Raw genomic sequence first — 27,932 nt, 5'->3', positions numbered from 1 at the left:
CAATTACACGCATACTGCAAGCCATAAAATATGCTACTTACGGTCCTAGCATATCCCTTCCTAAAGGAGTGGTGGGAAGGAAGATTAGGAAACGTTGGATAGTGGAACTATAAACGTTGTTATTGATTAGGACGGCCGCATATCTAATAGTACTAGGATTGTATGACAATATTGCCTTAAATGTCTAAATTAACTTGTGGATGCAGTGCGATATAAACTCAGTACATTGACAAGTAGCAGAGTAGCAGACCACATTAGTGACAAGATCATGACAATGTATACATTGAATGCTAGGTCATATGATGATTTCTCCTCCCTACCATCAAATTCACTTCCGAATGCAGTGCAATATAAACTCAGTAGATCGACAGGTAGCAGAGACCACATTAGTGATGATATCATGACAATATATACATCAAATGCTAGGTCGTATGACGATTTCTCTTCCCTTATAATTTGCTCTCGACCGCTGTGTTTGAGCTCAGCGAAACGAAGACAAGCTTGATTTCATTCTGCTACAGTCAATGGGAATTTCCATTCCCATTCATCGTGTCTCGGAAAAAGGACCATTCGGCCCATGTATCTCTAACAAGTCGATTCTGATTTAAGTCAACAAGTTTTCATACAAAATTCATTCATGCTCGCTGTGAGCGCCACGAAGATCTTAAGCCTCAAGCTGAAATTCCATAATCCATACCGTTACAATACTCGGTAGACGCCATGATGGCAACTACTTATATCAACGGAAACCCTATAGAGCCAATAGCTCTGCAATCCGAATGTGATGCGTCAGAGTCAAATTACATACTTATTGAAACTAAAGAAAGTCCTCTCGATGGAGGTGAGAAGAAGGAACTTCAGAACATTGGTGTCCATATCCATGAGTTTGTTGGAGATGAATCTCGAAATATTTACCTTTGTGGCTACGAGCCAGAAGACCTAGCACGCATTCGCGCACTCGATTTCGTCAAGTACACCAGCATTTATGGCCAAGATCTCGTGACTCAGCCAGAAGCTCAAAGCCAATATCCTTCAAAGAGAACGGCCAAGAGAGCTGTAGATGTCATGCTACATCATGATGTAGTGCTCTCGGACTCGCTCATTCAGCAAATAGCCGACGCAGCGAATGTTAATGTGTCGGCAATCGCACGCCATCAAGGCAAAGTAAGGCTTAGTGTCACCCAGGAGGAGCTCTCTAAATTGGCTGCGATTGATGCCGTGAGGTCCATCAAGAAAATCTATTCAGCGAGACTGTTTAACAACATCGCTCGTGGAATCATGAATGCAAACGACGTGACTGTCAATGACACCATATGCAAAGGAGAAGGGCAAATAGTTGCAGTCGCGGACACTGGGTTTGACAACGGTAGCATTACCGATGTCCATCACGCTTTCGAAGGTCGATTCATTAAGCTATATCCCCTTGGACGGGAAGATGCGCCAGACGATCCTGACGGGCATGGAACCCATGTGTGCGGTTCAGTGTTGGGTTCTGGTCATTCGAATATTGAGGGAAAGGTTGAAGGAGTCGCCCCAGGGGCCGACTTGATCGTTCAATCTCTGTTGGCTGACGACGGGTCACTTGGAGGAATTCCGGATGATCTCAATTGTCTGTTTGGTACGCCGTATGAAGATGGTGCTAGAGTCCATACAAATTCGTGGGGCTCTGGGCCGCTTCCAGGTTCTTCAGAAACCCAGTTACCTTATACACAAGACTCAGAGGAAATAGACTCTTTTGTCTGGAACCACCAAGACATGGCCGTCTTGTTCGCGGCAGGGAATTCTGGCACTGACAGCGACCGGAATGGAGGGGTGGATTCCAGGTCCATTGGAGCAGAAGCTGCAGCAAAGAATTGCATCACCGTGGGTGCCTCCGAGAATAGGCGGCCGAACGTTAAATACCGTGGACAAAGCTTCCGATTCAGTTATACGTACGGCGATTTTTGGCCGAACGACTTCCCGGTGGGTGCCATCGCCGATGACCACATGGCTAATGACCCCAACAACCTGGCCGCTTTTAGCAGTCGTGGACCAACAGTAGAGGGCAGACTGAAACCCGATGTGGTAGCACCGGGTACAGCCATCTTGTCGACGAGGTCTCGAAAACTGCCCGACACCGGCATTCCCGCTGAGTTTGGATTGTCGGGCGATACGCGGTTCATGTACCTTGCAGGCACTAGCATGGCATGTCCGCTAGTGGCCGGAAGCTGCGCCGTTCTCCGGGAATGTCTGACGGAGAATAGTTATCACGACAAGAAGAACGGGGTGGTTCAGCCGACGGGGGCGCTTTTGAAAGCCCTCTTGGTTAATGGGGCGGTTTCAATTGATGGGGAGCACCTACCGCCCAGTACCAACAGCTCGCCAAATAACCATTCGGGCTTTGGCCGTGTTGATCTAGATGGCTCCATTATACGACCAGACGAGCATGAGTTGGCGGGTTTCGGTGTCGGTGTCATGGGGGATGAGGATTCAAGTCTAATGCATTTGGCAGATATCCGTCCGCCGGTTGTCCATTTGCCAGATGGAGAGATGTCTTCAATTACCCTGAAAGTAACGCTGGCCTATTCGGATTTTGCAGGTGCCAAACTTCAGAACAACCTTAATCTCGTGGCAAGGATGGGCGACGTTGAGCGCCACGGAAACCAGGGAGCCAAAAACTACGAGACGGGATCGCATAATGGTTTCGACCCTGCCAACAATGTCGAGCAGATAGTTTGGGAACATGTCACCGGCATCATTACAATCTCCATTAGCCGCAATCGTCTTACAAGTTCTCATCAGCCATTTGCTTACGTCTGGAGGCTCATTCCCCATTAAATCAACCTACAGCCGTTAGTAAGGAAAATCCACTTGAATTACTATCCAAATTGCACATGTTAACCTCTTGAGGTAATATTAATGCGGATTTCGACTTTTGTTGGCCTCTATAATGTGTTACATATCCAAATTCCAATGAGAGAACGTTTCAAATACAATATCACATGGCAACAAATATCTATCTCCCGTTTTGGATATGGGGGAGAGGGGTCCGGAAATGCCTTCAGCCCTGAAACCAGACTACATACAGTACACATCGCTACTGACTTAAGTATAATAACCAAGTGTTGGATATAGACAAGTAAATAAGTAAAAGCTCTTTCGAACGAGAAATCCATTGCTTTCCTCTGGATGACATTGTTCACTGCCAATGTCGGACCGGCCACTAGTGGGATTGTAAGAGTATGTACCAAACATACACTAGTAATGAGTATAATACGGGATGAAACCGTTTTCACGCTAGGCTCCACACTGGGGCAGAATTAAACAAACAGAGAGTAGAAACATGAATGTACTCCCCCACCTGCAATCGATAAGAAAAATAGACCAAGATTGGCGCAAGACTGCACCATTTCTATCTATAGTAAAGCCTAGGATTAAGCATATAATTCTGACACCGAATTCTTATGCTTAATATGAGGATATGCCTAAGGTCGGGTGTTTTATATATATATATATTTTCATATGAAAACCACCCCTACTGAGGTCAAATTAATTTAATATAAAACCACACAACCCATAAAAACCACCCAAATTGACGAGACTGCCGCCTGCAGGTCTTATATCGGGTTTTCCTTCCAATCTACTATAGCCACGACGGTGCAGTCGGTTAAGCCTATGCGAATAACCTCATCTCCACCTTCAGATAATACGTTGTAATTCTGACTAGGATAAATAAGGCTTTAAGTAGTGCTATATTAAGCATATTTGTATAGGAGAAGTAAAAAAAAATAAGGATGATCTCTGAAATGAGGTAATAAGCATATTTGTATAGGAAATCAATTTTGACACAGTGTTCTTATGCTTAATATAAGGTTATGCTTAATCCTAGGTTTTACTGTATCATTGTACTATCGTCGCGGGCTATCGATAGTATGTCGTACCCGCCAACTTTAGAGAAAGTCTTAAGCCACAGGTCAGAAATTAGTTGTACCTTGTTTTTTAGATCAGGAGATAAATCATACGGGAGTACATGTAATGTCCTATGTACTACTAGTCACCGACAGACATCACAGCTATCGGCGAGCGACCAGATGACCGGCTCAGACGACTTGCAAGTGACGGAATGGTGTTATCGAGCGGTGCGATCGCCAAATCCAATGTCCTCACGAGACTCTCTCGAGCGTCACGCCATCTTCAGTTAGTACCAAAGCTAGTTATCGATAACGGTATCGATAAGCCTTCGTTCGGCGGGGGAAAAAAGCCACACCAGAGCAGGAGTGGAGCGGCCGTTACGAATCACTTGATTGTGCGTACTACGATTATGGCTCTGGCTCTGGCTCTGGCGCTGGCTGAGGCCGGGTACGCTCCTTCCCCTCTTGCCTCTTAAGAGCCTTGCTCGTGGCTCTTGGTTCTTGTTCTTCCCTCTCGCCTTGTTCTTCTCCCCTCCTCTCCCCTCATCCGTTTTTATCTCATCATCCTCATCCTCATCCTCGTCCTCGTCCTCTCTACGTCTAATGCCCCGTTGACCGGTACGTACTCCAGCCAACGCTTACCCCCCAAAAAACAAAACCCGAACCACGGTCCGCCCGCCCCGGACGAATCGTCGCGCAGCCCACCCGGAGTCTGGTCTCAGCCTCTCAGCGCTCGCCTCGCCTCGATTCAGTCCCTCTCGTCTTCGGCCCGTTTGCTGCTATCTTCTTTCCACCTCTCTCTCCCTCTCTGTCTTCCTAGCGGGCTACTTACTATATCGTCAAATCTGTTCGCTTCTCTTTTTCTATCCTGTCTCGTTCGTTTCCCCGATAACTACCCATTCGGTCATGAATATCTAAAGCGGATATTCCGGGATTGCCGCCGTGCTTCCACACTGCGTAACTGGACGGTAACTGTTTTCTGTCTTGCGCGTGCGCGGGATATATACCATATATCAGCCGTTTGATATACAATTGGACTTTTGTTTGTTGCTGGCCATACAACCCCCCCCATTCCGTCATGGCCGCCGTCGGATCAGATGAGATTTTGCCCTCCTCGGGCATGGCATCCCCGACTTCGATCTCGGGCCAGGTTCCATTGGATCAAGCCCCCAGGCTAAAGGGACGCCATAGGCTGTTGCAGAATTTACAGCGCATCTCTTCCAGCCCGTCGCTAACAAGACGGGCCCGGTCTCACTCGGCCGGCTATCAAAGAGACGGCAAGGCGTCTCTGTCCTGTGTCTCCCTCTCGCCCGCTCAGTGCTGGGCAGATCCCAGTGCCTCGTCACCCTCACAGATTTATGGTGCCCTGGGTACCAACTCGCCTCCATCGACCGCCGCTCCGTCCCCCGGCAGCGTTCGTATTCGCACCATTGAAGCTCTCCAGAATGGACCGCAGACGAGTGTCCCATTGCCGGCGGATGTGCGCTCTGCCTCTAGGAGTATGCTGCGACAATCTTCCGAGTCCGGGTTGGAGGAGATAGATCAGACAACTGCGACAGACGCCCAGCAAGTGACCCAAGAGGTCAAGAGCTCCATTAACTTCTGGCAAGACATGCCTTATGAGATCCAGATGTCTGTCTTGAGCTACCTGACGCCAACGGAGATTGTCAGATGCTCTTTAGTGTCCAAAGCTTGGCACCAGAAATGTTTTGATGGCCAGTTGTGGTCTCGGATTGATACCGCAGAATATTACACCAAGATCTCAAGCGATGCCCTTCTCAAGCTCATCACGTCGGCCGGTCCTTTTATCAGAGATCTCAATCTTCGGGGTTGTGTACAGCTCAGAGAAAAATGGCTGTCAGACGGCGAGAAGATTTCCGATGCCTGCCGCAATGTGGTGAACTTTTCTTTGGAGGGCTGTCGCATCGACAAGACTGCCATTCATTATTTCCTCCTTCGAAACCCTCGCCTAGAGTACGTCAACATGTCGGGATTGTCTAGCGTGACCAATTCCGCCATGAAAATTATCGCTCAATCGTGTCCGCGGTTGGACACGTTGAACGTATCCTGGTGTTCTCATGTTGATACTAAAGGTTTGAAACGAGTGATTGAATCTTGCCCAAGGCTCAGGGACTTGCAAGCCGGTGAAATTTCAGGATTCGACAATGAGGATTTTATGCAATTGCTTTTCGAGAGGAACTCCCTCGAAAGACTTGTGATACATCGAACAGACGTTACCGATGAAAGTTTGAAAGTGCTGATACATGGCAAAGAGCCCGAGATTGACCTATTGACCGACCAGCCCATTGTCCCTCCACGGATCCTCAAGCATCTAGATCTCCACAACTGTGCCAATCTTACCGACGACGGCATTCGGTGTCTCGTCCGCAATGTGCCGTTGTTGGAAGGTCTTCAGCTTTCACAGTGTACGGAATTAACCGATGACTCCATCATGGAGGTCGTCCAAACCACACCAAAATTGACACATGTTGAGCTCGAGGATCTTGACAAAATAACAAACGCCCTCTTGATTGAACTGGCAAAATCACCCTGTGCGGAGCGTCTGGAACATCTCAGTGTCAGCTTCTGTGAAGCCCTGGGTGATTATGGCATGCTTGCCATATTGAAGAGCTGCCCCCGTTTGAGATATGTTGAGATGGACAACACCCGGATTTCTGATTTGTCTCTCATTGAAGCCAGCTACCGGGTCCGCAGGCGTGGGTACGGGACTGATCTTCCCCAGGTCGGACTGCATATAGTGGCATTCGACTGCATCAATGTGACCTGGGCTGGTGTTCGCGAAGTGCTATCCAGCAACTCCTACCTGCCTCGCGCATTGAAAAGTTCCTCCACAGTAGTGACGGTCAGAGAGTCAGGCGAGGGGAGTGATGAAACCCCAACACCAAGCAGTTCTCAGTCCCCACTCTCTCCCATAATGCCGGTTTTGAAATACCCCAAGGAAATCATCCACCTCAAATGCTTTTATGGATGGCAAATGACCGTTGACGAGCACAACAAACGCGTGCTTCGCGGATCTCTTACATCGGCAAACAACCTCGCCCGAAAGTGGGCGGACTACATGATGGCGGCAGAGGAGGCCGGTACTGGCGGAGCTGGAGCCAGACGACGCAGGCGTCGTGCCCGTGATGCAGAGAGGATTTACAACATCGATGATGACGACGATGACAGCCTGGGGCCATTCGTTGGTCGAAGGCGTCGCGCTCGAAGTGGTGGTTGCACGGTGATGTGATTGTCGACTTTTCTTTTTCTGTGGGATGGAGCAGACGCGGTTTTTGGTTTGTTTATTGTCTCGTTGGATGAGCAATTGTGGCGTCTTGAAGGCGCAGCGAGTACATGACTACATGTGTACAGCACCCACGTGACATATATATATATGGGTTTGGTATTTATCTTCAGCGGTTATCTTTTGGCATCTTATAGACGGCTTTGGCGCTGGTATTTTAGTTTGGAATTGTTTCATTTCAGAATGACGATGTGGCTAGACAGCATGAATTGAATCCTGCTCTTTATAGTCGCGTGTCATAAACGGACTGGGGTATCATTTGCTATAGTAATTCATGGTAAAACACATTGCTATGCTAGTATAGACGTATGGATGCTGAGAAATAATATTCAGTTCAGGTTTCGAAAAACCCTCCATCACTGTCGTCACCATCTTCATTCTCGTATTTTTGAGCCTTTATAGATGCAGCCTTTTCCCTGGTTGTCTGCGAAGAAGAAGGCAACCCATCGCTTCTTTTCTCTGCTGCTGCCGATTTCGGTTTCCCATCAAACCCAATATTGAGCTTCCCGTTTCGCAGTTTGTCGAGCGTGCCATTGGCCGTGCATTTCTCGACAATGGCCCATAGCGGAGGTTTCTCGTTCTTGCCCACTCCAGATTTTGCGGGAAGCTCGTCACTGTCGCTGCCGTCTTGGTCTTCGTCTTCACTCGTGGCAGAAGTCTTTTTCTTTTTGTCTTGTGGATATAGTGAAATGTATTTTTCGGAGAGAGGGTAGTAGATTGTGTAGTTGACGTTGATCTGGGCGATGTGGATTCTGTTCTTGATTGCTTGGAGAGCCGAGCCCTTTTTGTCATTTTCTTCTTCCTCCATGGTTTTTTGTTTCTGCGTGAGTCGACGGAGTTCTTTGGTTGCTGTTTTTCGATCTATGACACAAATTATATATAAGCTAAACGTGCTTTTTTTTTTTTTTTTTTTTTTTTTCAAGAAGTCAAGGTCTTACCCAGAAATCGAACAAAATGATACCTCTTGATCATCTCCGACCGCTGCCGACGCCCCGTCTCATCTTTGAGATCCTTTTCATACCCGGCTAGAGCACGTTCCTGCACAATGCGAGCTTCGGGGCTCAAATCTGCATGGCGACCGAGCAGGCGTTTGACATCGCGGATGCGCCGTTTTAGGTCGTTGATGGACAGACCAGAGGCTGGTTCGCGTGAAGTAGTGGTTGTGGGTTTAGTTTTTTTGTAGGGATGGAAGCGAGTTGAGGTTTCCCTTGAAGCCATTTTTTTGGTTCTTGTTGTTGGATTGAAAGTGGAATGAACAATGAGAAGAGGATTGTTAAAAAAAAAAAAAAAGATGGTTAATCGCGGCAAGTCTAGGCGAGGCGGATCATTAGCCGGCCCGACGTCAGCCCATCACCGCATCGGGCAGTTGGTTAACGATACATCTATCGCCATAGAAGAGTCTACGAGAGCCCACGCTCTCTCTTACAACAGCAGAGAAGTCGTGTGAAACAGAGAAGAATGTGTCAGCTGCATTCCACCAGCCTGGACAATTGGACTCGTTAGTCTTTGGTACTGAACCACCACACCATGGAAACGGCCATCCGCTGGTCGCCCTCGTCGACCACCCAGGACCAGCGCTTTCTGTACGTGGACGTGACGGGCAAGTCCTTCAAGCTCTGCCAAGTCACCTCGTTTGACGGCAAAGGTCTCGAGTACGATGTACTCAGCACGCATGTCCGAGTCCCCGGCTTTCGCGCCTTTGATTGGTCGACTGCCGATGAGTCGCTCATCGCTGTCGGTCAGTCCTCTGGCGAAGTGAACATCCTGCGCATGGAGGGAGATTCGCAGGAGTCATGGTCCTTTCCGATTCGCAACCAGCGTTACTGTAACTCGGTCGCTTTCAGTTCGCATGGCTTGCTGGCTGGTGGGCTGGATAAAGTTCGTAATGATGTTTGTCTGAACGTCTGGGATGTCAACCATCGCATCATGACGGGCAATTCTCGCGGAGGTCTTGCGCATGACAGGCAAGGGGCTGAGCCGCTCAGAAAGTTGAGCTCAGATCCTATCACCAGTATCAAATTCTACAGAGATCAGCCGGATACCTTGGTCGCTGGTGTCAAGGGGCAGTTTCTCAAGCTGTTTGATTTGAGAGGTGCGTTTCACTTTATATTCTTTCGATATATATGCATGTATGTATGGAGTTGTACTAAAAAAAAAAAAATGAGCAGACAACTCTTCGCAGGCTTTTCTTTCATTCCCAACCAGATGCGTCCACAACACCGCAATAGACTGGCTGGATGAGAACTATTTAGCTTCATGCTCGTCAGCTTCGGAGCCCGTGGTGTCCATCTGGGATAGGCGCATGGGCCCCCGTCTAGCCTCTGGCCCAGGCACCACTGAAACAGGCCAGGCAGGACCCAGTCTAGAGCTGAAAAACACCATCGATAGTGGCTCAATCTGGAGTCTGCGTTTCTCCAGAACCAAGCGAGGCTCTCTGGGACTGCTGTCGAGCAATGGCCAGTTCAAAATGTTTGACATTGCCAAGGAGTATCTCTCAGAGGAAAACCGTCATTCTGTAGATGAAACCCTCGGTGAGGGCTCATTGGCCAGCTATCCGGAACAAATATACACCAAAAACGTGCGGGACATTCGCCACTCTTTCGAGCATAAGACCAGAGGTACCACGAAATCCTCAAGGATCGTGTCCTTTGATTTTTTGAACATGAGCCAGTCCAACGAACCCAGCGCACTGACGCTTTTGGGTAACGGGGAGGTGGAAATTGCCACTGTGCAGCCGTCCGCGCCTCCAATTCGGCTCTCGTCTCAAAATACGCTTGTCCGGGGTATATCACAAACGTACTGTGATTTCGAGACCTTGAACCCTCGGCCACAGAATGGGAAAATATCAGATGTTCTTCGGTCTCTCCGGAGTGAAGCTCAGGCGGCTGTTAAGCAACAAGAAGACGATGACGAGCAAGGACAAGCAAAATGTCTGTCGAGTCGGGATAGTAGAGAGCATGCGTTGTTTCTTGGAAGCCCCGGCACCCGTCTCCATGCTTCTGATGCTCTGACTTATCTGAATATGGCTCAGGCTCGGTGCAAGGAGGGGTATCTGTTTAACGAAGAGAAGAACCAGCAAGTGGTGGCCGATGATCCAGATCTACAAGAGTTTTGGGCTTGGGTTAAACGTACGTTATACTTGTATACGTCACACAATACTTGGCGAGCTGACAATTTTAGACTCCCGAGAGGCATCGGCAAACATGTCAATGATTGTTAACCGGTTTGACATGAGTTATCTTGGTGTTTGTGACGTATGGTTTGGAGAAATAGGTATGCCATTAACATTACGTGTTCATGCATTTTCTGGATACAGCTTTTAACACCAAGAGCAGGGATCGTAAACGGCAACAATAAAAAGTTGAGCAAAACGGCCTTGGATCCTGACCAAATGGTCAAGGATCTGGTTCAGCAACTGGGGCTTCCTGAAGGAAAAGGATGCAAAACAGACTTCTGGGAACATCGCCAACTGAGTCTTCACATCTGCGGCGCCATCGAGACTCAAGAGGATTTGGTAGAAGTTGTTAATAGACTTGTCAGCCAAAGACAACATACAAAGGCAGCAGCTCTGGCCATTTTCCAGAACGAGGCGAAAATCGCCTTTCACGCTCTGCGCAAAAACGAACCCACCCAAGGTCACAAACTTTTGGCAATGGCTATTGTGGCTGGGGGAAAAGGCCAGCATACTGACCCTGACTGGGAGGCTACTTGTGAGGAAATTGCGACGGAGCTTACAGACCCTTATGCCAGGGCAATTCTCGCGCTGGTCAGTAAAGCGAGTTGGGATTCAGTGTTGGCAGAGACCACGCTTCCCCTAAAATACCGTGTCGAGGTCGCACTTCGCTGGCTACCTGATGACGACCTCACGGTCTACCTGCGAGAAACAAAGGCTGAGGCCATCCGACAGGGGGATATCGAAGGAATCGTACTCACGGGGCTGCGCCACTCTGCTCTTGATCTTTTCCAGTCATATATCCGCAAATTCGACGATGTTCAAACCCCGGTCCTGGCCATGAGCCACACAGTGCCTCGCTATATCGACGATGAACCGGGCAAGGCCAAATTCCGAGCGTGGCGCGAGACATATCGCCGCCAGATCAACTCGTGGAAGCTGCAGCTTGAACGGACTCGATTTGACGTTGGGTCGCGGCGGTTCGCCGTCACCTGGGACGGACGACGATTGATTGCCCCTGCACCTCAACAAGTCAGCTTGACCTGCAACTACTGCACGCGTCCTCTTAGCCAGGTTGACCCTATTTCATCGTCTACAGCATCTACAACCGGCGGTGGCGGATCAGCGTCGGCGTCTACTACCGCCAGTGACATGCTGCACAGCAACACCTCGTCCACGACGACCAGTCTATCCTACCAAGGCGCCCAGGGCCCGATCCTCATGTCCGGTACTGTTTGTCCGCGATGTTTCCGTCACATGCCGCGTTGCGGCGTGTGCTCACTGTGGCTCGGCTCTCCCGACCCAATGTCCAGAGCTGCCATCCTCGCAGATGCCAAGGAGGATGAGAAGAACAGTGACAGCAAACCAGATCTTCGCAGACCGTCTGAAGATGATCTTGTGCGAAGGTTTGTTGTGTTTTGCATTAATTGTAACCACGGATTTCATGCAAATCATGCCAAGGGGTGGTTTACGAAGCATAGGGTTTGTCCGGTGGCAGAGTGCAGTTGTATTTGTGATCGGTAGTTTTTTTTTGGGAGAGTTTGGTTGGTTGATGTTGTACGAGTATTATACCCATTGGTTTTGTTTCGAATACATAGCAGTGATATTATGCATCAGATGGCTCTGATATTCTGCTGTTTGTTTTATTATTATCAAGTAGTGCAGCTACGAAGTTGTAATCAAGTCTCGAGAATTGTCATTGAAGTATCTAGTCCAATATGAGGATTATATATCTTCTTCGACTGGACTGGCAATTTTAAAAAAAGACCAGTCCATCCACCCAGCTAGCCTCTAAATCATCAATCTCTCAACCTGGTCCTTGATCGAACGAATCTGGCCCGCGAGGTCACTTGCTTCGTTGGTGGTGATGCTGGCGGCGATCACAGGGCGCGAGACACCGGTGGCCCTACCGAGAGCGAGCTAGAAAACCTCGTTAGCTTTTGCAAAAAGAGAGAGAGAGAGAGGATCTTCATACCTTGCTTGGAACATAAACATAAGGCGTATTCTTATCCTCGGCGAGCAAAGGCAAGTGCAACAAGATCGCCAGAGGACTGGTGTCGGCAGCGAGCACGATGAGTTCTGACGTTCCTCTGTTTAGAGTTTTTGTTGCTTCATTTGCACCTTTTTTGATCTGGCGGTAGTGAGTCGCCTGCTGGATGAGATCGAGGATGTTTTGGGTCAAGGCCTCGTCGGCGATGGGCCAGGCTAGGAGATGTCAGTGATGACCTTTTTTGACAGGAGTTGTGAATATCGGTAAAAAACTTACCAGCGTTGGTTTCTCCAGACATGATTATGGGCTCACGACAAAGGATCACTGCCTATTTGCAATGGTGATTTGTGGGATGAAAAGTTGTTTGTTGGAAGGAAGAAAATCCAACGACGAAAGATAAAAGGTTTATCGCTAGTGATATTTTTTTGAGTTTCCATGATCTAGCTGTTTATGGCTAGCGTTCTGCTTCCGTAAACGGTTAGCGCGTGAATTGTGTCGATCAGCTCACCAGAGTTGAGAGAGGGAATAGGCAGAATAAATTACCCAAGATTTCAATCGAGTTCATTAATATGTACAAATGAAGCAGAAATTCCCTCCCCCATCATCTCATTTCAACGTATTACCCTGTCGTACTCCTAGAACTGGTGGGTCCCCTATCCAGATGTGGAAATTCTTCCCCACCATCCACCAACTTCGATTCTAGAAGAAAACAACCTTGAAACACTGCATGCACTAACCGACTATTTGCGCGCTTCTTACATGTACTTTTGCACTTATTTTTCTTCTAGGCAGCTATTGATTACTCATTGAAGGTACCTTTCCCCACGGGCTTTTCTCAGCTGGCCGGAAGATTTACATTCTGTGAGTCATTGTGAGCACACACGACATCCGTTTGTTGTATAAATTCGACCAGCTACAGTCGTCTGAATATTTCACTTCGAAAATTCTTAAAAGCAAACACACTATCAAAAAAAGACTTTCGGATTTCCCCCTTCTTTTCAACTCTCTCGCAACATGTCTCGCCAGGGAGGCAGTGGCAGAGGCAAGCAAATGCCCCGCGAGGTTGTGCTCTCCAAAGCCCTATCACATCTTCTACGGCACTCGGCGGATCGAGAGAATTTGAAGATTAGCAAAGAGGGATATGTGAATGTAGCTGATCTTGTACGTTTCTTTTTTTTTTCTTCTCTGCATATTTACATCCAACTAACCAAAAACATCCAGCTCGAAGCACGCAAAATCAAGCCTCTCAAGGTCACACTCGCGGAAATCCTAGAATCAGTATCTAGCTCCGACAAACAGCGCTTTTCACTGCTCTACATTCCTGCTACAAATACAGAAACAGAGAGTGACAAAACTAAAACCCAACAAGAAGAAGAAGAAAGAAAAGAAGAAAAACTGGCATTCACCACAGCAGCATCCGAAGAAAAGCAAAAAAACGCAACGGTACACGCGCTTTCGGTTAAAGATGGCGACGCCTCGCATTTCCTGATTCGCGCGACCCAGGGCCATAGCATGAAATGCGTTGACACAACTCTTTTTCTCGAGAAACTGACTCTCGATGGGGACGTCGAAAACAGCAACGACAAGTCTGCTACCGCCGTGTCACTTCCCGATACAGTAGTGCACGGCACGTATCACGGCGCATGGCCGCTGATTCTTGCTTCAGGCGGGTTGCAGGCCATGAACAGAGCCCAAGTGCATTTCGCGATTGGGCCCACAATCGATGAGATTTTTCCTAATGGACGAGACGCGCCACCGGCCAAATTGCCGGCAACAAAACAAAACCAAAATGTCATTTCCGGGATGCGGTCCGACGCCGAGATTCTGATATATGTCAATTTGCGCAAGGCGTTGCAGGCTGGTTGCCCCTTTTATAGGAGTGAGAATGGTGTTATTCTTAGTGAGGGAATGGTTTCGGGGGATACAGATCAGACAGCTGGCAAGTCCGTCCCTGTGGAGTTTTTTGATCTGGTCGTGGAAAGGAAAGCTGGTCTTGGTGTTTTGTGGGAGGATGGAAACATCGTTCAAGAACTGCCAGAGAACTTGGCAGCCAAGAAGAATCCAAAATCCTTCAGAGGGGGTAGAGGAGGGAGAGGGAGAGGGAGGGGAGGCCATAGTTGAGTTTTTTTTTTTTTTTTAAGAATAGAACCAATCATTTCGCATCAAATAGTTATCATTAATTGACAAAAAACAAAAATCCATAAAAGCTTCAAAACGGGGGTGCCTGTACCAAAAGCCTGTAGGCTAATTAATAACGTATTGCGGTTCCCTCCCGTTTTAAATGAGAGTATGGTAGATATGTGATCTTTCGCAGAGAATCGTCGTCAAAGATACGTTTTATGGCCTTGATTATCACAATCGGTAAACCTTTTCTAGGCTACGAGCGCCCTGTTCACGTGAAGTGTAATTTAAATTTATTTAGAATCAGCATTTATTATTCTCAATGCCCAGTGGAGACTGTTGTTCTGGTTCCAACAGTACCCGTGTTCCGGGTAAGTGACATTTTATAGTTAATTCGACCCAGTGGAACCGTTGACAAGAGATTGATATAATCAAAAGTTCCGTATACTCGATTAATAATGACGATATTTAACAAGGATACACTGCATGCAGTTAGAGTTATTATTTATTTAAATTCATACAATTCCTCACAAGTCCATCTTCTCATTTCTCTACCTGACATCACGGGAAATATTTATTCGACTATAAAACATCCAAGGAGGGAGAAAAATATAGTGAAAATGAACAACGCTATACTTGAATGTGACACCCTACTATGCTACATTTGTGGGGCAGCGCTATCTGCAGATCGGGATACTATTTTGGCTAATGGGAGACGTGTACCAAAGGGACTCTCATGGAGAATTAGGTGTAGCGCTGAGGATTTTAGCAAGATTGTTTTCAGAAACCACGAAGTATGGGGAAACTTTGTTCGTACTAGTAAGTTCAGATACACCTGTCGCCTTACACCAAAGTGAGGACTGAATAGATAGGGTTGAGAAATGCTAACAAGAAAAAAAATTAGTCATGGTTACTTTGGATGGTAATCGTCCTCTTTACAATCTAGAAGAATTGGGCAGAATGGCCAAGGCATGAAAGTCATAGTTCCCAAGGACAAAAACCTAGCAGTTCTAGGATTCCCTTGCCTGGGAGGTCGATCGTGCAAGTTTGTGGCGATTGAGACAGCCATATCGATGGTTGGATATCCACGGGCACATCAGCTCCACGCTCGTTGTTGGGAGCTAATTGAGAGATTCTTTGGCTATGATGCTGAGAATAACCTCGAAATTCTGCTAAATATATTTCAGGAAAGGTGGATTGGTTTAGATGGTAAGACTAAGGGGACCGCTTGCTATGATTTTCTGCGAGAAGATCTTTTGTGGCACAAGAACCCTATAGTCAAACATGACCCGGTTAAAATCCTTCCTCTCCACGCATTAGTTGAGGAAAGTGTCCAGCGTCCAGGCATAGAAAAGCTGGCTTCTGAGGCTCCCGAACTACGGCCGATATTCTTTGACATAAAGCATACAGCCGTCTCTTCTATTTTTCCTTGTGAGATTCAGTGGATGATTATAGATCTATTGGATTATAAGGACATTCCTAAATTACTCCGAGCTTTTGGATGGGTCCTTTCAAACACTTACTGGTCTAAACGATTGCCAAAAGACCTGATATTTGAACTGGATGACTTGATGAAGGATAATGTTGAGATTGATTGGCAGTTCCTTACTCTTGGGGTGGAGAAACTCTTTCAACGCTCTTATGGGCTTTTGAATCGGCGTCGACTGATTCCAGTTTTGAAAAAAGCGAGAGACTTATTCTATGAAGAGGTGGCCAAGCAGCAACAACAACAACAACAACAACATGAAGAACAACAACAAGAAGAACAATATCATTAGCTGTTTTCATACACGTCTTCAAATTAAAAATAAGATTGTTTATTTTTTTAAGCCCATAATATCGTGTCTTGTAATGCAGTAATAATATTCTAGAAACACTTTTTCTTATAATCATTTACATTAATTGATAGAAACGCATGGCAAACACTCGAAGTGAGCTGTTCCCTAACAATGTCTGGGCAAAGCTAATATCCATTGACCCTATCATTAATTGACAGAAAGCAAAAACCCCTCAAAGAAATTCTGCATATCGACCGTGTCCTCCAAATCTCCCATCCACGACACATACATGTCTGGCCGCAGGACAACTATGCAGCCCTTTTCCGGATCGACATCGTAGTTTTTATACGCTTGACCATGGCCTTCATGGTAAGACATGTCGTCGACGTAAATCTTCCAATAATCCCAGCCGATTCCTTTTTGGAATGGATGAAAAGCTTCATGAAAGTCGCTCAATTCAACTTCTTGTCGAGGGGCAGAGTGAATTGTGAGGACCTCGACGATAGAGTCAATTGGAGCTTCTGCCGGAGTGCAACGACGGAGGAATGACTCTGACTGAGAGAGTGTCTCGCCGAGTGCATGGACACGAGCAGACTGCTGGGGGTCTTTGATATTCCCAGCAAAGACGATTATGCGCCAGCGGCCGTCACTTTTCAGGATCTCTTGAAATTGCCATGGCCGAGCGTCGGCCTGGTTTATGACCTGGAAGCTGGGCATGCGCGTGCCAATCTTGATCACGGATGATAGGGACTGTTTCCCAGCGACTTGCGTCTTCTTTCCGCTCACGTTTGTTCCGTCGCCCTGGGCTGTGCTATCCCCTTCCTTGGCTACTATCATGCTGGTGCCATAATCGACTCCGATCCCACTAGTGAACAACTGCGCTTTCTTGAAGGTATCCTTGAATTCCGTCATGCTAATACCCTCTTCGTCAAGGATATTCTTAGCCGGTCGTCCGGAAAACAGTCGTGAGAATTTGTGGTCAAAGTCAATCAAATCCTGCGCAATCTTTCGTCGTTCTGACTGGTATGTTTTGAGGATTGAAGGATCGCAGATGCCTTTGGCAACGAGGGCCACTTTCCAGCCCAGATTGTATGCTATGAACAATGTTAGATTTGATGAGCCGCAATGGAATTAGAGAACTTACTGTCTTGCATGCTAACATTCATACCCTGGCCAGCTTTGGGCGAGTGTGTCTACTAAAGTCAGCAGGAAGTAAACATACAAACAGAACTAGCACTTACATGGACCGCATCGCCTGCGAGAAAGATCCTTTCATTTTTGGAGAACTTGGAACCGACACGCTGCCCAATTTGATAAGCTGTCCACCAATCACAGTACGTATACTCGATCTTGTAAGGCGCCATGATTTTTTGGGCGCTCTTGAGAATCATCTCAGGAGTGATCTGTGACCGGTCATACTGTTTCTGTTAGTCAACAACTCTTTCTGGGATAAAGATATACTACCTGTGCTTCTCCTTTTTCTGTCGTTGTTAATTGGATATAAAGCCGAACCAGCTTGTTCTCGCGTGGAATGACCATGACACTGCCCGAATTTTCCGAGTGAATTGCGCACCTCATTCGAATGTCGGCTAAACATGGTTAATAAATATCCTTAGTATAATACCCAGGCTTTACTTACGAAAATCTGTGACGGGAATAATGTCCAAAACGCCCCTATGCTCTGTTAGACTTGTACTTTGTTGGATGGGTCTGATCTAACCAGATATAATCCGTCTGTTCACCCTCCATTGCAAATCCCAACTGACGGCGAACCCAGGAATGCGCACCGTCACAGCCAATGACGTATTTTGCTTTGACTGTTTCAAGCGATCCTGCCCTCGGGTTTTTCTTTGCTGCATTGATGATACCTTCCGTGTCGTCTTTGGCAAGGTTGCTTCTGAAGAGTCCGTTCTGTACGTCTGACCCGTTGGAGTGGACCTTGCTCTCTGCCGGGATTGCTTCCTCCTCAGTGAGATGCTGGAGTTTGACGGTGATGGGGTATGCCTTCCTGTCGTAAGCATCAACGTCATCAAGAGTAATGCTTTCTGGTAGCACGCCTCGTTCAACTGTGATGTCAGAATGCTCTTTCAGAGAGTCCAAAAAGAAACGCTCAATGCGACCTATACCAGACTGTTAGATCAATGGGTAGAGAAATGAGTATATAGACATACCTTGGTGTAGTACCACCTCTGTGAAGCGACTAAGACCCGAAGGAGTATCAGCAACCCGATCAGATCGACGCAAAACCCCTTGCTCGTCCGGATTCTGGCAATTTAATTTAGCTTTGTCTGCTAGATACATGCAGGACTACTTACCCATAGACAGACTTCGAGCATGTGGTTAGCCTCGCGCCAGGCTCGATGTCCAAAATCAAAACTGTCAAAAATCTTCAAGATATAATTAGCTTTGCCCCAGACAATGTTGGGGAGGAACAGCTTACTTCGAGCGTTCGGCATTGCAGACCATCGGCTTGTCTAGTCCTGTTAGTCTCTCGCAACAAAAAAGAAGGAGAGTTGAGTGTGGCCTACCCATTGAAAATCTTGGTGCCTCTTTTATCAACGATGCGAGTCTTGATTCCACATCGGCTCATCCAGGTAGCAGCCATCAGCCCTGCCGGGCCAGCACCGACGATGAGGACATCGACGTGTGAATCTGCGGGTGGAGGAACCATTGTCGTTGGGGTTTACAATAACGTGGTATCAAAAGCTTGTATGGATATAAACAAACACCCCGCCTATCTGGGGACTGAACAGAGACAAGCGCGGGGAAAGCAGCGTAAATACGTATCAATAAGGCCACGATAGTCGCTAGTCTTATATTTTAACTGTAGGTAGGATGGGAATAATGCTCTCTTTTTGTAGGATATTTGACAAGTGAATAGAGACGGGGCAGTTGCCGACTGGGTTTTGCTGCTCTCAGCTCCTCCCCGATGGGTGTTTTCCGCCTTTCGTCTTGGCTGCATGTCATTGGCACGGATATATACAAACAAGGGCAGTAATACTAAATAATAGTAAAGAAAGGAAAAGGAAAAGAGAACAAAATAAACATGGGTTCTCCAACAAACATTAATGGTGTTGTTTCAGTTTCTCCTTCTCGAGTCCTAGACAGGGGACATCTACTACAAAAGATATCAATATCAAGCCGCCACCAACACAGCCAGTCCCTGCATCCATGTCTATTATTGCTACAAGCTGTCGCCATGCACGCATTTGCCCCAGGTGCCGGCAAGGTGCGGGGAAATAGACAAGGAACGCAGCCGACTTCCCCACAGCCTCAAGCGGGGTTTCGGGCTTCTTCGGTGCTTTAGCCGACGACACATTGTACAGATATTTGCATTTCAGCTGGCTGGCTTCGAAATGTCTGGTGGTATTGCATTAAAGTGTGCCCCCGGCAGATCCGTCGTCATGTTGCTTAATAAACCAGCTGGTCCTGTTCGTTGTTCTTTTTATACAGCCCAGTCCAGCTTCCGTGCTATATCCATCTTATAACTCAAAGTCCAAACAATCTGAACAACATTGAAAATGGCAGCCAACCATCCCTACGATCCCACCTTCACAGACCGCGTGGTCGGCGCCATGGGCCCCAAGACCAGCCCTCGACTGCGCCAGCTCATGACCGGCCTGATCCGCCATGTCCACGACTTTGCGCGCGAAAACGAGCTGACCGTGGACGAGTGGATGGCCGGCGTGCAGATGATCAACTGGGCGGGCAAGATGAGCGACGACAAGCGGAATGAGGGGCAGCTACTGTGCGATGTGATTGGGTTGGAGTCGTGAGTTTTTTGTTTGATTTCTCGGATATACGGAACGGAAGAAAGAGCTCACATATAGTTTATGGATAGGCTGGTAGACGAGATCACATACAAGGTGGTCTCCGACTCGGACGCACCCACTGCAACAGCCATCCTAGGTCCGTTCTTTCGAGCTGATACCCTGGCTCGAAAGAACGGTGATAGTCTGGTCACTGGAGTCGACGACGGGGAAATGACTTTTATGCACGGCCAGGTGGTCGACTTTATCACCAAGAAGCCCATCGTTGGCGCAACAGTCGAAGTATGGCAGGCCTCTACCAATGGCCTTTACGAACAGCAAGACCCTAATCAGGTGGAACACAACTTGCGTGGCAAGTTTACGACGGACGAGAATGGCCGCTATTGGTTTTACTGCATTCGACCGACACCGTATCCGGTGCCTGGTGACGGTACGTTCAATTTGCCTGATACAATGTGGCTATACTAAATCTATATCAACAGGTCCTGCCGGCAAGCTGCTAGAGATGATGGACCGACATCCGTTCCGCCCTGCACACATTCACATCTTGGTAAATATTTGGATTTGCCGAAATAAATCAGAATTAGAAGACAAGCTAACTGGTCCAGGCAACGCATGACCAATACAAACCTCTTGTGACGCAAATTTTTGACCGAAACGACCAGTACTTGACCATCGATTCCGTGTTCGCCGTAAAGGATTCCTTGGTTGTCGACTTTGTGCCTCGGAAAGATGATCCCAAAGCGAGTCTGGAGCTAAATTACGATGTCAAGCTGGTTCCTGCGGAGCCAAGTAGCTGAGATATTTCTTACTTTTTGGCGTTTGAACAGAGAATATTTTTCATGTAATGAATATTTTAATGCAGCTATGAGTTTGCGAACTCCAAAAGATTCGTTTATTGGTCTAAAAATGATTATTGATCTTATAATAATATAACAAGCACAACAGACAGTTCTAGTTAACCAACACTCCCTATGTATGAGCTCGAGTAAAACTGGCTATAAGTTTCCCAACCTCGTCACCCGCCTCGATGCAATGCCAATGACCGACGCCAGACAGAACTTCAAGGACCTTTGTCGAGCTAGAGACACGAGAGATGATATGCTTGCATCCGTCCAGGGGCGCGGATTTGTCCTCGTCTCCAGCAATCACAAGCAGCGGTACCTTGATGGCGGCGTAGTCTGGCGCAGTGGCTGTTGAAACCACCCGGCAGAGCGATATGTAGCCCGCCGGATCTTGGCCCAGGATCAGTTCTCGGATAAAGGCCTTTTGTAAGGGAGTGCTATGAGAGCCCGTGGCGGTTCCGGGTATTTTGTCGGCCATTGGCTCCATTCCATCTAACAATATCTTGGTCAACAATAAGCCACATCACATACTGGGAAAGAAGCTCACCCTCGGAAACAACCTGGATACGCTTCTCGAAAATCTGCCCAGTACTCGCCGTAGGATGCACAGGACCAATGGCAACCACAGCCACGACGCGCTCCGAGTACTGGCTAGCCAAGTGCAGCGCTGTAGTGCCGCCCATCGAGTGGCCAACGACAACGGCACTTGAGATCTTCAGCGCGTCCATGAGCTTGACTGCGTCGTTGGCAATGGAGCCGATATTCTGGTCCAGCCCCGTGAAGCGCGAGCGCCCGGAGCCGTACGTGTCAATGGTCACGCATCGATGGGTTGCTGTAAGGTGCGGCAAGATCGCGAAGAAGTAGTTCTGCGAGGATCCCAGCCCGTGGATGAAGACGAACGTCAGGCCCCCGGCCGGCGCGCCCCCCGGGTGCGAGTCGGCGTAATTGAGGCGTTTCTGGTTGACGGTGATGTATGGCATAGTTGAGGATGTTGCGTGGGTGTTTCTATACGGTCGACTGATGCAAAGAGAACCATGACCCTGGTAGAGCGTTTATTTCTCAGCTTGTGTCATGCCGACGACGTCTGGCTGACGTCTACCCGACGGCGGGTATTAGGTTCATGGCAGCTTCCGATAAGGGCTGAATTTGGACCAATACGCATGTTTCCATATCTCATTTTTATCAAGATTGAATCGACGTTGCATGTAGGTCCGAATCGGGGAAATGCAGCGTGCGGGCAAGAAGAAGAGTCTCGTGCGTTTCCCCCACTTGCAGAATGCGGAGAGATCTTTAGTCTTTAGCCTCCTGTCGCTTTCCTCCCCTGCTCGCATCCAAATCCACCACGAAAAAGCCAGACTGACTCAGAAGAAGAAGAATCAACATCCGAAATCCGATTTAACACGCGAATAAACATCACATCCGACTCTCGTCTCTCACCAGCCCGGACCGGGCCCCCCGGTCACCATGGCCCGTCGGAAAGTCGCGCCAGAAAATCGGATCCGGGCCGCGCAGGCGTGCGAGAATTGTAAGAGGAGAAAGCAGAAAGTGCAATTGCCTGTGGTCTTTTTTTTGTGTGCTAAAGCTGTATACTGACTCGATCTCTAGTGCAACGGCACCTTTCCCTGCAACAATTGCAGCAAGCGCCTGGTGCAGTGTCTCTTTTTCCATCCGGTCCCCGCAACGGGCACATCGCCAGTCGAGAGCACTGCGCCGCCCGAACAGCGCAGAAATTCCAAGAAACGAAGCTTTGAGCAAAGTCCGACGGTATCAGCAGCATCAAAGCGACTAGCGCAAACCCCATCCGATTCAGCCCGCCATGACCAGAATAATCTCTCTTTCGGCACGCGAGAGCGCTCTTATCAGTCGCCCGCGCCACGGTCCCAACACCCTCGCGATCCGTTCCCCGTGATGAGTACGGCCAATGGAGGCTTTCCGCACGTTGAGAATGGCGGTGGACCGGAGGAGGCCGATGAGGCCGAATTGCAGGGCATGTCGCGAATGCTGAACGATGGCAAGGGGAGGATGCGTAAGTGTTGTTCGGTCGTCAAGTGATTGGTAACGTACGCTGACAATTGCACCATACTACAGTCTATATTGGAGACTCTGCGCCATTATCTTACCTACAAACCATCCGACAGCTCGTGAGCAGCGTGATGGGCACCTCGGCCTTGACCGTCGATCCCAATCGGCACACCATCCTCGAGGCATCAGTCCAAACACCCCCGACATACCCGCATACATATACGCTGCCAGACCGAGAAGCTGGACTTTTCCTGGTAGAATCTTTCTTTATCAATGTAGGCCGGCTTCTTTCTTTATATGATTCTGCGATATTCACCCGGGCTACAGACGAAAGGAATGCTGCACCTGTTTGACGAACGGTCCTTTAAGCAACGAGTGGAACGCACGTATCACAACCCGCTGGCCGCAGAGCAGTCTTGGATGTGTATTTTATATCTTGTCTTTGCCGTCGGCCTCCAGTTGAGGTCTGCCTCGCCACAACCAACCCCCAAAGACGCCGCCATTCTCAAACGGTTACTTTCCGACAAGTTTGATCGAAGCGAACTGTTTTATCTCGGAGCGAGGCATCTCAAGGATTCAGCCTCGGGGATTGAAGACGGTGACTTTGCGTCTATTCAAGCGCTGCTCCTAATGACTCTGTATATGCTGTCTGTCGGAAAGCGAAACACAGCTTGGGCATATATTGGTACGTCGTCTTCTTTTTGTTTTAGGGTTACCTAACTTTATTCAGGCATGGCCGTTCGTCTATCATACGCATTAGGTCTGCATAGAGTTGAAACGCAGCGGGTTTACGACGAGTCTGAGCGAACTTCGATATCTGTTCCTAGGTCAGTACTTTTTTACTGTCTCTTTTTCTTTCAAATATTAATTCTAGTATAGAATCCTCCTCTGGCGAAGTCTTTATGTGATGGATCGGTTCCTATCCTCCTGTTTAGGCCGGCCCACCGCGATTCAAGACGAAGAAATATCCGAAGAGCTTTTCCCCTCAAACGAGGACCTGCGCACTACCCCAGGCGCTATCGACCACTTTGAATTCGAAGCTCTGTCTGCATCGATGCGGGCAGCTCGGATCCTGGGCACGATTCTCCATCAAATTTACCGGTCTCGCAAAGTCTCGCTTCGAATTGCGCGCAACGTCGCCGTAAGCATACACGAATGGACGCAGTCACTACCAGAAATCCTGCAATGGCGTCCTACTCCAATCCCGCATGACGATCCGGGAAAAGCCATGGGCCAACTGCACATATGGATGACGTACTTTAGCACGATAATCCTCCTAACGCGGCCTTTCTTACTGCTGCATGTCAAGAAAGTCATTACCGAACAACAAAAATCAAAAGCACAAGCCTCTCCCGAGGCCGTCACCAACTCGTCGGCCGAAAGTCGAGTTGCGGAAAACCCAGAGCTCAACAAATATTCTGCAGCGTGTGTTCGCTCAGCGACGCATCTGATCCGCGCCGTGCAAACGATTCGCGTCAAGGGATGCTTGCCGAGGCGGAATCCTTTCATCATGTATTCCCCCCCCCCCCCCCTCCCCCTCTCTCTCTTTTTTTAAAAAAAATAAAATAAAATAAAAGCTAACGCATCTAGAAACTGGATGTTTATTGCAGCTCTCATTGTCTTGACAAACTCTCTGTTCAACGTATACGAGAACCACGAGAACGATTCAATAGCACAGATTGCTGTTTTACTACATCAGCATTTCGGCGAGTGCGATCCACTGGCGGCGCGATACCTTCAAATCCTCAACTCATTCCTCAAAACGATATCCGACAACCGATCCGCCAATATGGCAACAGCCAAAGAATACGAGCAACACCAGGATCCAATTGAAAATCTTTTCAAGCCCAGCATGCAGGTTCCAGAGATGGCTCAAGACGTAGCCACCAACTATGCTGCAATGCCCCAAATGCCCACGATGTGGAATTGGGACCCCAACAAGCTACCCTCGGGGGATAATATGTTACCGGATATCACAGCATCAGGCCTAGCTAGTATTAACGACCTTGGCGGCGACAGCGTCGAGGGTCTCGTCTATCCAGGCTCAGAAGAGCTGCTAGGCCCGGATCTGGGGCCGATTATGGAGGAGGTTATTCACTTCGACACGCTCTGGCCGCTTGACGAGGACACGGGTCTGTACCATGGAAATATACCAATGTACGGGACAAGCAGTTTTTTATAAGGAGTAAAATTTATTCATCATGTATATATTAGCATTACATATCAATCGATGTATCAACCAATGCGTCTACAGCGCCTTTTGGGCTGCTGCGAGTTGAGCAGCAGTATCCTATTAATCTTTCTTAGCTTTTTAACCGCGCCAAATAATTTTCGTGAGTACTCACCAAATACACCTGATAATACTTCATCCTTGGCTTTTTACTCTCACCATCATCAAAAACAAACTCTGCCCTCGCCGACCAATCCAACTCTACCCCATCATCATTGCTGGTTCCTTTCATCACATACACCACCTTTCCAAAAAGCATCAAATCACTCTCCCCGCCAAAAAATATTTTTGTCGCCGTGTGTCTGCGGGAGGAGACTTTTGTCCAGAGGGATTTGCGGAGAGATAGTATTTCTAACAACTTATCAAAAAAAAAAGGTGCCAGAAGAAAATAAAAGGTACGAACCGTCAAACCCCGTAGCACGCTTCCCGCCCATGATCAGCGTGGCGTCTGGCGTGAAATACTCGCGCGCGTACTCTTCGTGAGCGGTGGGATTGTCGCTGGTGGCGTAGAAGGATTGCATAAATGTTTTTAGAGTGGAGGCGTGCGGTTCTAGCGAGGGGGATAGTTTTTGGGAGATGGATATTTCGTAGGCCATTTTTATGTTAAGTATCAATGTAGGTTGTGAGTATGGCTGAGGGAAATGTTCAATGTTGTTTGATACTACGAATTATGTAGATATAATCAGTTGATGTATGTATAAGAGTTGGGTGGGGGTAGAAAAGGGGTGTAGCCGACGTCGGGTAATGTACTGTCGCGCCCGAAATGTCCTTCAACATCTGTTCCCAAACCCTAATACCAAGACATACCAGGCGGTCTCACAATTTGGCACAATATATAGCATACAGTATATACAGTAAAAGGCGAATTGGGTGTCGCTGGTTTTTTAGTTAATTATTTTTAGCGGGCTCCATTTCCTGACAATTATGGTTGTGCACCCCTGCCTAGTTGGACCCCAAAAGTACCGATTCTTGCAGAGTCAACAATTCACGCTCAAGTTTTACAAGAATACAGTCTGATGACTTGGCACTAGAAAAAAACTTTGATCGGGTTGTGCAGCTGCAATTCGGGGCTTGGGAGAATTTTTAGCAGCGGTCTGGACCTAGAGGGTATCTTCTTTTGGCAAGGGCTTGAGACCTCGGCAGTGGGATGTATTTTGTACTGGCTATATTTGTGTGTTTCTGTGTAGTTTTTGCTTAGCAAACATCATAGGTCTTATATTGTGAGGATATTTAGGGCTTTGTACAGTTTGAGTATACAACGCGTTCGGTGATGGAGTCAGATGGACACTGAAAGTGGAGAAAAAGGTGGATCTTGTTTGGCCGGTGGAACCAGTTCCTTTTTTGCGTTGATAGCTAGCGTCCTACGGCTGTAAGCAAAGGAATATTAATACAACCTCATAAAGTATTCTACACCTATTAAAATCATTGGGGTAAGTCAATAATACAAATGACACAATTAATGATAGTCCTACACCATATTAGCAATCTAGATTAGTTTCTTACTTTAATGTGATAGAAGTCTAAAAGAGGTAGAAACAAATCCATCTTTACATTTCTTTTACACAAAGATAGCCAGTACAAAACACATCCCACTGCCGAGGTCTCAAGCCCTTGCCAAAAGAAGATACCCTCTAGGTCCAGATTTCAACGCCCACTGCTGTATAATAATAACCAGTTAGTGCATCGAGCGATGGTAAAGCAGCGTTTTACAATATCTAATCACATTCACAGTTACCTTATCGAAACTCAACTGCATAAGCTCGTCCAAAGTCCTGCACAATGGTGACAGCCTCCAGCGCCCAGAGCGTGATCTCGATACCAGAAATCCTCGAATCAATCTTATTACAATTAGATAATCAAACATTACTTACAGCCGCCCAGCGGATATGCCGTGCCTGGAGAGGGTTAATTCATAGGTCTTCTTCCCTCCAAAAAGCATTGTTCTTCTTGCCTGAGGGATATTGTGGCAGAGAAGATGAAAAGGCTCAAAATCCACTACTTGTGCAACGATTTCCTTCTTTTTTTGGAAAAGATAAATTAATATCATTATTACTAAGTTTAAAAATAATTAAAAGACCAAAGAAACTTAAAATATATCCCCGGCTAGAAGCAAGTTAGCATCGTATACTAGTCTAACAGCCTCCTATATTAGTAATAGAACTGTTTAAAACTGTTCTTAGTATAAATAGCAATCTAACATTCTACAAGATCCATATAAGTTCCCTTACTGTGAGATTATTCTAGATAGTGCCTTATAAATACTTACTCTATCGAGACTAGTAATAATAATCTAAGAATAGGTAAATTCTTTAAGCTAGTACTATTTAGTGAATAGAGTAACTATCTTAGATAGGATAATGAAGTTATATAATAGGGAATAAGTAACATTTCCACAAAAGCTTAGAATAATATAGAAGAGCAGAGAAATATAACTATCAAGCTCAACATTGTGTTATATGCTCAAGCAATAGTATCATACTACTTTTCTAACAACTTTAACGATGAGAGAATGCTAGAAGACGCTGGAATAAAGAATACCATTGAGGCTATGTACTGGAAGCTGGATATACAGCCCAAACTACTGTCAGCTCAGCTGAAAACGAATCTTTGGAGCGCCGGTGCCGATATTGAGGATTTGGAGGATTTTGATTTTGAGAGTTTCCTGATTAATTCTGGAGATAACACGGCTAATCCTGGAGAGTGGGATTAATTTACGTTAATTAAAAATAGATCCAATGTATGTAAAGCGCTGTTCCAATGTGGTTATGTATTAACAGATATCCCATTTTTTATACATTGAAGTCCTGTGA

At 47.3% G+C, this 27,932-nt stretch overlaps 12 protein-coding genes across 12 annotated transcripts; 7 read left to right on the top strand and 5 right to left on the bottom strand.

Moving 5' to 3' along the window:
- Positions 1–720: 720 nt before the first annotated feature.
- Positions 721–2,817, top strand: TRUGW13939_03676 (uncharacterized protein; the record flags this gene model as incomplete). Its single annotated transcript, XM_035486856.1, has 1 exon — positions 721–2,817. One exon carries the CDS (start codon positions 721–723, stop codon positions 2,815–2,817), a length of 2,097 nt encoding a protein of 698 aa, XP_035342749.1.
- Positions 2,818–4,968: 2,151 nt separating this feature from the next.
- On the top strand, positions 4,969–7,140 carry TRUGW13939_03675 (uncharacterized protein; the record flags this gene model as incomplete). The annotated part of the gene is made up of 1 exon (XM_035486855.1): positions 4,969–7,140. The coding sequence occupies one exon, from the start codon at positions 4,969–4,971 to the stop codon at positions 7,138–7,140; it is 2,172 nt and encodes a 723-aa protein (XP_035342748.1).
- A 388-nt stretch (positions 7,141–7,528) lies between these two features.
- Positions 7,529–8,412, bottom strand: TRUGW13939_03674 (uncharacterized protein; the record flags this gene model as incomplete). Its single annotated transcript, XM_035486854.1, has 2 exons — positions 7,529–8,055; positions 8,133–8,412. The coding sequence occupies 2 exons, from the start codon at positions 8,410–8,412 to the stop codon at positions 7,529–7,531; spliced, it is 807 nt and encodes a 268-aa protein (XP_035342747.1).
- Positions 8,413–8,721: 309 nt separating this feature from the next.
- Positions 8,722–11,847, top strand: TRUGW13939_03673 (uncharacterized protein; the record flags this gene model as incomplete). The annotated part of the gene is made up of 5 exons (XM_035486853.1): positions 8,722–9,286; positions 9,363–10,322; positions 10,375–10,467; positions 10,530–11,795; positions 11,843–11,847. 5 exons carry the CDS (start codon positions 8,722–8,724, stop codon positions 11,845–11,847), a joined length of 2,889 nt encoding a protein of 962 aa, XP_035342746.1.
- Positions 11,848–12,157: 310 nt separating this feature from the next.
- Positions 12,158–12,654, bottom strand: TRUGW13939_03672 (uncharacterized protein; the record flags this gene model as incomplete). Its single annotated transcript, XM_035486852.1, has 3 exons — positions 12,158–12,286; positions 12,342–12,571; positions 12,633–12,654. 3 exons carry the CDS (start codon positions 12,652–12,654, stop codon positions 12,158–12,160), a joined length of 381 nt encoding a protein of 126 aa, XP_035342745.1.
- A 716-nt stretch (positions 12,655–13,370) lies between these two features.
- Positions 13,371–14,477, top strand: TRUGW13939_03671 (uncharacterized protein; the record flags this gene model as incomplete). Its single annotated transcript, XM_035486851.1, has 2 exons — positions 13,371–13,517; positions 13,578–14,477. The coding sequence occupies 2 exons, from the start codon at positions 13,371–13,373 to the stop codon at positions 14,475–14,477; spliced, it is 1,047 nt and encodes a 348-aa protein (XP_035342744.1).
- Positions 14,478–15,550: 1,073 nt separating this feature from the next.
- TRUGW13939_03670 (uncharacterized protein) lies at positions 15,551–16,255 on the top strand (the record flags this gene model as incomplete). The annotated part of the gene is made up of 1 exon (XM_035486850.1): positions 15,551–16,255. One exon carries the CDS (start codon positions 15,551–15,553, stop codon positions 16,253–16,255), a length of 705 nt encoding a protein of 234 aa, XP_035342743.1.
- Positions 16,256–16,462: 207 nt separating this feature from the next.
- Positions 16,463–18,926, bottom strand: TRUGW13939_03669 (uncharacterized protein; the record flags this gene model as incomplete). The annotated part of the gene is made up of 10 exons (XM_035486849.1): positions 16,463–17,349; positions 17,400–17,448; positions 17,497–17,673; positions 17,720–17,844; positions 17,895–17,929; positions 17,976–18,375; positions 18,427–18,520; positions 18,571–18,642; positions 18,696–18,729; positions 18,784–18,926. 10 exons carry the CDS (start codon positions 18,924–18,926, stop codon positions 16,463–16,465), a joined length of 2,016 nt encoding a protein of 671 aa, XP_035342742.1.
- An 850-nt stretch (positions 18,927–19,776) lies between these two features.
- On the top strand, positions 19,777–20,825 carry TRUGW13939_03668 (uncharacterized protein; the record flags this gene model as incomplete). Its single annotated transcript, XM_035486848.1, has 4 exons — positions 19,777–20,027; positions 20,097–20,455; positions 20,508–20,575; positions 20,634–20,825. The coding sequence occupies 4 exons, from the start codon at positions 19,777–19,779 to the stop codon at positions 20,823–20,825; spliced, it is 870 nt and encodes a 289-aa protein (XP_035342741.1).
- A 172-nt stretch (positions 20,826–20,997) lies between these two features.
- On the bottom strand, positions 20,998–21,850 carry TRUGW13939_03667 (uncharacterized protein; the record flags this gene model as incomplete). Its single annotated transcript, XM_035486847.1, has 2 exons — positions 20,998–21,362; positions 21,418–21,850. The coding sequence occupies 2 exons, from the start codon at positions 21,848–21,850 to the stop codon at positions 20,998–21,000; spliced, it is 798 nt and encodes a 265-aa protein (XP_035342740.1).
- Positions 21,851–22,334: 484 nt separating this feature from the next.
- TRUGW13939_03666 (uncharacterized protein) lies at positions 22,335–25,074 on the top strand (the record flags this gene model as incomplete). Its single annotated transcript, XM_035486846.1, has 7 exons — positions 22,335–22,415; positions 22,476–22,896; positions 22,959–23,167; positions 23,220–23,577; positions 23,623–23,719; positions 23,772–24,404; positions 24,483–25,074. The coding sequence occupies 7 exons, from the start codon at positions 22,335–22,337 to the stop codon at positions 25,072–25,074; spliced, it is 2,391 nt and encodes a 796-aa protein (XP_035342739.1).
- Positions 25,075–25,140: 66 nt separating this feature from the next.
- On the bottom strand, positions 25,141–25,718 carry TRUGW13939_03665 (uncharacterized protein; the record flags this gene model as incomplete). Its single annotated transcript, XM_035486845.1, has 3 exons — positions 25,141–25,182; positions 25,238–25,473; positions 25,526–25,718. 3 exons carry the CDS (start codon positions 25,716–25,718, stop codon positions 25,141–25,143), a joined length of 471 nt encoding a protein of 156 aa, XP_035342738.1.
- Between the last annotated feature and the right edge of the window lie 2,214 nt (positions 25,719–27,932).

The sequence above is a fragment of the Talaromyces rugulosus genome, chromosome II (genome assembly GCF_013368755.1).
Source record: "Talaromyces rugulosus chromosome II, complete sequence".
NCBI lineage: Eukaryota > Fungi > Ascomycota > Eurotiomycetes > Eurotiales > Trichocomaceae > Talaromyces > Talaromyces rugulosus.
This window is presented reverse-complemented; position numbering and strand designations above follow the sequence as displayed.